The sequence below is a fragment of the Amblyomma mixtum genome, chromosome 6 (assembly GCF_055824585.1).
Source record: "Amblyomma mixtum isolate Tamu chromosome 6, ASM5582458v1, whole genome shotgun sequence".
Classification (NCBI taxonomy): domain Eukaryota; kingdom Metazoa; phylum Arthropoda; class Arachnida; order Ixodida; family Ixodidae; genus Amblyomma; species Amblyomma mixtum.
The window spans coordinates 114,454,281-114,461,785 of record NC_143017.1 but is presented as its reverse complement, the minus strand read 5'-3'; the positions used below and the strand labels follow the sequence as shown (position 1 = coordinate 114,461,785).

Below are 7,505 nucleotides of genomic sequence, written 5' to 3'. Positions count from 1 at the left end.
CATATTTGTTATAAATATTACTGGCATGCCTTCGTTACCGGCGCGTCTTCTGCCTTTCATACCACCATGTTTTTTTGCCACCAAAATGTACAGCGGGTGGAAACTGAACGATCACCGAAAAAAATTAAATGCAAGGCATGTCGCATCTAGTGTGTCTCTCTATATGCTTCTTCAAAAAATGGCTTCCTCCATATAGAAACAGACAGCCTAGACCCCCATTAGTAGCTTCAATTATTTCATTAGCTTGCCTCGTGACCTCCAGAATTTTAAGCCCGAAGATACTTTACAGACCAGGAAGCTCGACTACTGAGCCGGAGAACTAGGGTAGAATGCCGGCTGCGGCGGCCGCGAAACAACGAAAAAGGTGTCCGTGGGCTGCGTGATGTGAAGAATCCGATGTGGTTTAAATTTGGAGCCCTCCAATGCGGCAGTACCATGCTTTGATTCCGGAAGTTAAATGGCACAACTGGCATTTTTCTGTTCAATTGAGGCCTGAGCAGCTATTCTGTGGAACAAATTTATTACTTCAAGTATCCCCTTTCTGAGAGACATGATTGCGTATTTTCACTAAATTAGGCACAAAACATAATCACAACTTGCTGGGCTACTTTTATGTAGTCTAGAGGCACGACCGTGACAGCAATCTTGATCACTGCAACCGTCAATTTGGACGATGCAGTGAGTAATGAAACCTCCACCATCTACGTTGAACACAGCTTGTCCTGTTTCTTCTTTTCTTGAGACTGCTTCGTCATGATTGCATTCGTGTGCTTGCAATGCTGCCTCATACAGATGCTGACGTACTAGTGGAGAAGATGTGCGATTACTTCTTCCTTGTAATCAGTGCATGGGAAAGTCGTCGTGTATGTAGCAAGTAGAACAACTGGTTACTTCTCGCATTTTTTCGCACAAAAAACCGGTGACATAGTAAAGAATGCAGTCCCTACCTTGCCCTCCGTCCGATTTGGAACGGAAAACACTGAAAAACACAGCCTAAAACAGCACTGAAATCCGGGCGCGCCGCTAAGCCGCGTCCGCAGCTACGCAAATGAACGGACCCTGCTCCGCAGCGCCCCCGCGCCGCTGCGGTTGGCACATGTACTAGAGGGCGAACAAGGTCTGTGCGCGCTCTCCGCTGCGGCGGGCGGTCAGTGTCAACACCTAAGTTATTCTAACATCGTGTATTATACTTGTGATACTGTGTGCTAAAGAATCGGGGAGCACGTTATAGGTATTCCCAGCTCAGATTTGAGTAAAACCTTTTGCCACTCTTTATGATGCAGTGACCAAACGTTCAGCACAGAGAAAATACGCAAGTAGACAAGTTTCAAAATTGTTTGTGCATTTTATTTCCTGTAGAGCACAGAAGTTGCACATTGCGTTCGAAGTAAAGCAAACAATTGAACAATGAATCACCTTACAAACAAGTCTGCAAAGAAAAAAATATACGAAGACAGCAGATCACAAGATGTCACAATGTCCCCAGCACAGTGATCCTCTTGCGGGGCGTTTGTAATGCTTTCTTCTTTAATGAGATCTTGCACTTCAGACACTTTTCAAAGAAAAACAATGAAAAGACAGAATGAAAAGACGGGATAAAACAGAAATAGGGACCATCTCTTTATGCTAAGAGAGGAGCATAGAGACCTCTGAAAATAATTTACAAGGGCTCGCGCACTATGTGGAACGGGAACCACTTAAAAGGATGCGTGAAACATGAAAGGGGGAAATATGAAATAAAGAAGTGAAAAAAAGTCCCGTTCGTGCGCTAGACGTTCCCACAGCACTCCTCACTGGGATGTACTGTGCAAACATATAAAAATTTTGCTTTGTATAAATATATGTATATCTTCTTTGGAAGACAAACAAATTAAGGCACTGCTTCCACGAGGCTTGGATATAACAAAATACTGGCGACATGTTTCCTTAATACTTTTTGTACACTGCGTATGACAAAGAAGCATTCGTCAAGTTGTTGGGTCAGGTATAAGTTACAGCAGAAAAGCGAGAGTCAAGGTCAGAGATGTCTTATGTATAACACCACTCGCACCGACAAACAGTGGAAGATACATGTCAAGGAAGTCATTCACATCACATGAACAACAACGTGGAATCATCAGCAACAGCAATGGAAAATGCACATCTGCTCTTTCCCTATGCAGTTCAACTGCTGTCAGAAAATGCACACTTCTAATATAGACTCTTTCCTAAACACACCTTGTCATCTATACTTTTTTCCTGTCATTCTATTATAAATGCCGCAAAACGCATCAAGCTATGTCACTAATAAAATACAATCATGAAGTAGAAATTTGATGCTTATAATATACATGTATTTATGTACAAGTTTAACTGAGTCGTGATGTGATGGTCATCAAGACAACGAGATAAGCAGCTACCAACATTTTGCAGGCAGATGTTCAGGGTTATAAGCACAAAAAACAAATGACAAAAGGCTAATGCCATGTGCAACAAAACAGAAAACTCCCAAGAGCAAACATATGAGACAGTGAAATACTTTGGCTTTTTGCTGTATTTTCTTGCATGATATGTTTCAATAAAAAAAGAAGAGACTCTCTTGTTCATGACTACATTTAGGACTGCATGACTAACGTGCTATGAAGCAGAGGTGGAAAGGGTACTGAATGACCTTGAGCTTCTCTCTAACCTATTTTTTACTGACAATGAGGAAGAAGTTTCTTTACTGCCTATTCATTTAATCTTGCCTCAAAAGTTGGTGCAAGGCGGCAATGTTGAACAAATTAAGAAGCTGGACTCGGAAGGAGCTGGCTGCTGGAACACTTAAAAGTAAAAGTTCCTTGCCTTCTAATCAGACATGATACTGTAGGTTTTTTTTTCCACATACTGAATCTATACTAATTGATCTTAATTTTGGTTCAGAATTTCACTTGCCTCTGTTAAGCGGCTAAGGGCAGATCACACAGAACCACTGCCGATTGCAGACCATGCACATGAGAGCCATATGTTAAAAAAGGCTGCTCACTAATAATGATTAATTGTCTTAAATATCAAAAAACATCAGCCCAGTGCCAGTACTCCAGCTACTCCACTTCTTGGGCTCCATCTTTGATGCACCTTGCACTTTATGGGGGTCACAATTAGCATAATTTTCCCACCTGTACTGGTTTGTGGAGCTACAGTATCCCACAAACATGACGCAAAGCACTTCTAAGTGCAACCAGCAAGTGTAAAACTCAAGCCATGAATAGCAACTGACTTTCAAAAACATACACTAAATTTTTCATCCAGGCACGAAGGCTGCAAGAACTGCCTGCAATTTCATGTGTACACACATCCTCACACATTGCATAGTACGCTTCAGTGCTGCATTGACGAAACATCAGATGACAACATAATATTCTTAAAAGTAAACATATCAACACTTCAGCAATACATTCAGCCATTTAACATCCACAGGAAAAATACAAAAACCATTCAAGCAGACAGCTACCACATGCTGTCGCACTACACACAGGAGGAAGAAGGATTTGATGGAAGAGGGAATTGCTTGAGCAAGACTAAGGCTTGAACTCGGCATGCCACAAATAGTAACATCCCTGCTGGGGTAGGCAGGGTATCAAACAACCACTTGCTTATCGCATGCTTCAATAAGTCACAGACAAGCCTGCTAAACTCTTTCCGTGGCAACAAAACGTTCATGCTCTCACTGAGAGTCTGGCTGTTTCACCGCACGCACGTGAGCATGCTCATCAAGTCGGTCCGTCACACACCACCAGGCCAAATGGACCTATCCACTAAGTTTGCTTTGTGGGGAATGCCGTCACCAACACCACTCGCGGCACGCCCGCATTGCGAGAGATGAAAAACAAACAACCAAAAGATGGCCCGAAGCTGATTCAATCTTCATCCTTCTTTTCAGGCTTGAGTTCGACCATTGCGTGGAGCTCCTCAGGTGAGTAGCCGAGTAGTGTCTGCAGGTCACATACAAAGCGGTACACGTAGCGCTTGCCCGCTGTTTTGTGGATGATGTTCTTGTCGTAGTAGTAACGCAGGCCACGACTCAGCTTTTCATAATTCATTTTGGGCTTGTTCTTTCGAACACCCCAGCGCCGAGCAACTTCATCTGGGTCAGTCAGCTTGAACTCCCAGCCATCGCCGGTCCAGCTGATGAAACCTTGACAGGATTTGTCAGTGAGAAGCTCAAGCAGGAACTGCCAGAGTTGGATTGGGCCACTTCCTGTAAGCAAACAAGCAAGGAAGGAAAAGAAAAAATGAGGCAACGTCAGTAATGGTTTCAAAAAGTCTAGAAGCATTGCAGATATTATCCAAATTTTGTGGCTGGTAATAGGCACCGCCATATTGATTGCTGGACTGCTGTGTGCAACATTGTAAAAGTGATAGTGCTAAGTACACACAGCAGTCCAATCAGCAATATGTCAGTACTCAGGGAGTGCTTTTGAGGAATGTCTATAGCAATAAACAAAACTATACATGCTTAAGTTTTGTCTCGTTCATGAATTCTGTTTTCATAATTTTGGGCTTATTTGAAGACCTTTTGAAATTAAAACCTTTTCATTCAAAAAAATTGGTTTTCTTTCTATTCTTTACACCCTGAGAAACTCTCAGTAGCTAAGATAATAAGCCAATTTAAGCATTAGTTCTGCAGCATGTCATATCATTTAAGGTCACATTTTGAGAAATGAGATTTTGGCATACATAACGTATTTGATGCCAACCTCGAAGGCCGTTGCAATATATACTTTGCAAACATATCAATGCACAGGATAGAAGCAGCCAGTGTCACTGCCATGCCATTTGTTCAGCACAGTGGAAAGTGATTATACAAGAAGCTTCATGCATAGCAATTCCAAAAAAAAAGCTATCTCTAGCATAAAAGTATTCTGTGTATTGTTTATCTTATTTTGTCAATAACGGCCTCCATTAATATAAAAAAGTAGTGAACGAGAATACACGTTCATCACAAACATGCAGCTTGACTAACAATACATTAAAAAAAATACCCTGCTATTATTACGGGCAAAACTGTCAAGCTGACCTTTTTATGACATGACCAATTTTCACTTCGTCATAAAGAAGCATGTCTACGTGAAGAGATTTGCACATTCAGTCTTGCTGACTTACAGCATCATTACTGCACTGAGTATTTTATTTTTGAATAATTCAAATGGCATAAAACAATCAGAGTTAGCACAACAGTTGAAGTGGCTCATTACACTGCTTACTGATGCCTGATCATGGCTAGCCACAAAGATGACAATGGGCTTTTACAGATAATGTACTTTAAACCATTACAATTACTGGTGGAGCTGATGCCTTTCCACCTTTTCACAACTGCTATACTACCAAAAAATGTCAGCTGAGCCACTTCAACGCCGTTCTGTTGACTGTGGAAGCAGAAAGCACAAGAAGAAACTTACAAGCAGAAATGCCTGGGGCAAGAAAAGCAAATGCTTTAGGAAGCAGAGCTAAAAGCAGCGCTCATCCATGTAGCATCCTTTTCCAGATAAAGCCATGCAGGATAGCAAGTCAGGCTTCAAGTATTGTGGCAGCCAAAATGAAATGCTGGCATTTTAAAATCACATGCTGGGTAATAGCAAGCCACAACAAGCTTTTTCTTTTTGACGCTACTACATTTTCTTACTACTGTTGTCCTTTTATGTGGAAAATAAAAAGCACACATTCCCATTGTGACGTATCCATTAAAATATATAAATGGGAAAGAATGGGTCTGACAGAGAGCTAGGTTTGTGCACAGGTGCTGCACTAGACTGAGTCGAAGGTGATGAGCAGGGACATGGATTTTCCTGCTTTTAAATGATGTGCTCACTGCCTTCAGAGTGCAAGTTTAGTGAACAATAAGGTACATTTATTACACAAACAAGCTTTGTTGCTTTCTTTGTCTTGCACCTCTGTTCTTTAGTGGTGGAGAAAAATTTTCCTTGCCAGGCTATCTGTTCAGGCACATTGCAGTATTCTACAATCTCATGGACCAGGAATGAGCTGCGAAATAAAGACTTTGCGTGTGCGTACTATGTTATCTCGGAGTAATGGCCTCCATGGATACATTCTACACTGGGATATGATATTCCATTCCTCTTATCTCTTTCTTTTGATCCCTTCATCACCCTGCCCAAGTGTAGGATAGCAAACAAGGGCATTGTCTAGTCGATATATTCGCCTTTCCATTATTCTGCCTACAAGTCTATGTATAATCAAATACAAGATGTTAATTCACAACTCTTCAGAAAACCTCAAGCACCTTTAACAAAATTTTTGAAGTGTTTGCAGCAAGTAACTTGCACTGTGTTCAAAAATGCAGAGAGCATTGAAGCATCAGGCTAGCTGGGTTCTTCTCTGTAAAAGGTTGTTGAATTGATCACTGACATTCTGAAAATGCAGTAGCTTGATTTCCCTAAGCTCATGCCCAACTGAATTGTTCACACATGGGCGTATTACTTTTATTATGGCAGCACGACCGAAATGCCAGAAGCTCTCTGGCATAGTAACAGCTTCTACATAGTGTTATTAGTGCAATGCTTAGTTTATCAGGCACGCGTTTATTGGTCACTGAAGCATGTTAAAATGTTTAAAGACTGACATTTATGTTGATGTTCACGGAATTCCGGAAAGGATAAGCGGATATGACTAATTCAGAAACCGCAACATGGATGAGTGTCTGCTGCCTCAGTTCCCAGCTCTCCCACCACCACTAAATAAAGACAAGATAAATTAAGCTGTATTAAAAACAGCCTGAACATTGTGGCTTCCACGGGCAAGCAGAACGGTAAGGGTTAGTCCAAGGACACACCAGAATAACCTGCTAAAACGGCCGCCTGGATGACGGGCTTGCTGTCACCGCCGGTGCTCAGGTGAACGCGCGGCAGCGCACCAGGACTCAGGTGGCCGAGGTGACCATCGGCCCGCAAAGTGTGCAGAGACGCAAAGGGCGACGAGTGGTGGTGGTGGTGGTGGGGTGGAGGCATACTGCCGTTCGCTGCAGCTGCGGCTGCAGCAGCGGCCGCCACGCCATTCTGGTGGGCCGCGGCAGCCGCCCAGTGGTCGGCCGCACTCTGCACGGCCGTGGGCACCGTCTGGAAGGGCGGCTCATAGTGATGCGCACCCCCCGGGTAGCGCTCGGGAATGCCCATGTCGTGGTGGGAGTACCTTGCTGCAGCCAAAGAAGGAAACAAAAACATTACGTTTAAGACACTCATAGGTGAGCCGATAGCACACGTAAAACTAAACTGAACGCCTCAGCTGCCAAAGGTAATAAATGTGGAAACGTTACCCAAGACCAAACTGAGAGGAGATGAATATTCGTATCAATATAAAGGATGAATTAAACTAATTAGAATAGTTTAAGGAACAAGACGAGCAGTGCCGTGTCGTTGTACGTTCCTGTGTTTATCAAGTAGTTAACCTCGTAATAAGCATGGTCCAACTAGCTTCGATTACTTCAGTGCCAAAGATTAAAGAGTTCAGCTGAGTATCCAAGCAACGAG

The 7,505-nt window shown here is 42.8% G+C and overlaps 1 protein-coding gene across 8 annotated transcripts in view; it reads right to left on the bottom strand.

Annotated features, from left to right (window-relative positions):
- Window positions 1–1,321: 1,321 nt before the first annotated feature.
- pnt (ETS transcription factor pointed) overlaps window positions 1,322–7,505 on the bottom strand; it is a 196,877-nt gene continuing 190,693 nt past the window's right edge. For 7 of the 8 annotated variants that reach the window (XM_089548842.1, XM_089548836.1, XM_089548839.1 and 4 more), the window contains 2 exons: window positions 6,812–7,171; window positions 1,322–4,219 (listed from right to left, as the gene is read on the bottom strand). In XM_089548842.1, coding sequence (XP_089404968.1) covers window positions 3,879–4,219; window positions 6,812–7,171 — 701 coding nt within the window. In that variant the 3' untranslated portion in view covers window positions 1,322–3,878. The remainder of the gene's footprint in view (window positions 4,220–6,811; window positions 7,172–7,505) is intronic. The other variant, XM_089548835.1, reaches the window with a different exon arrangement.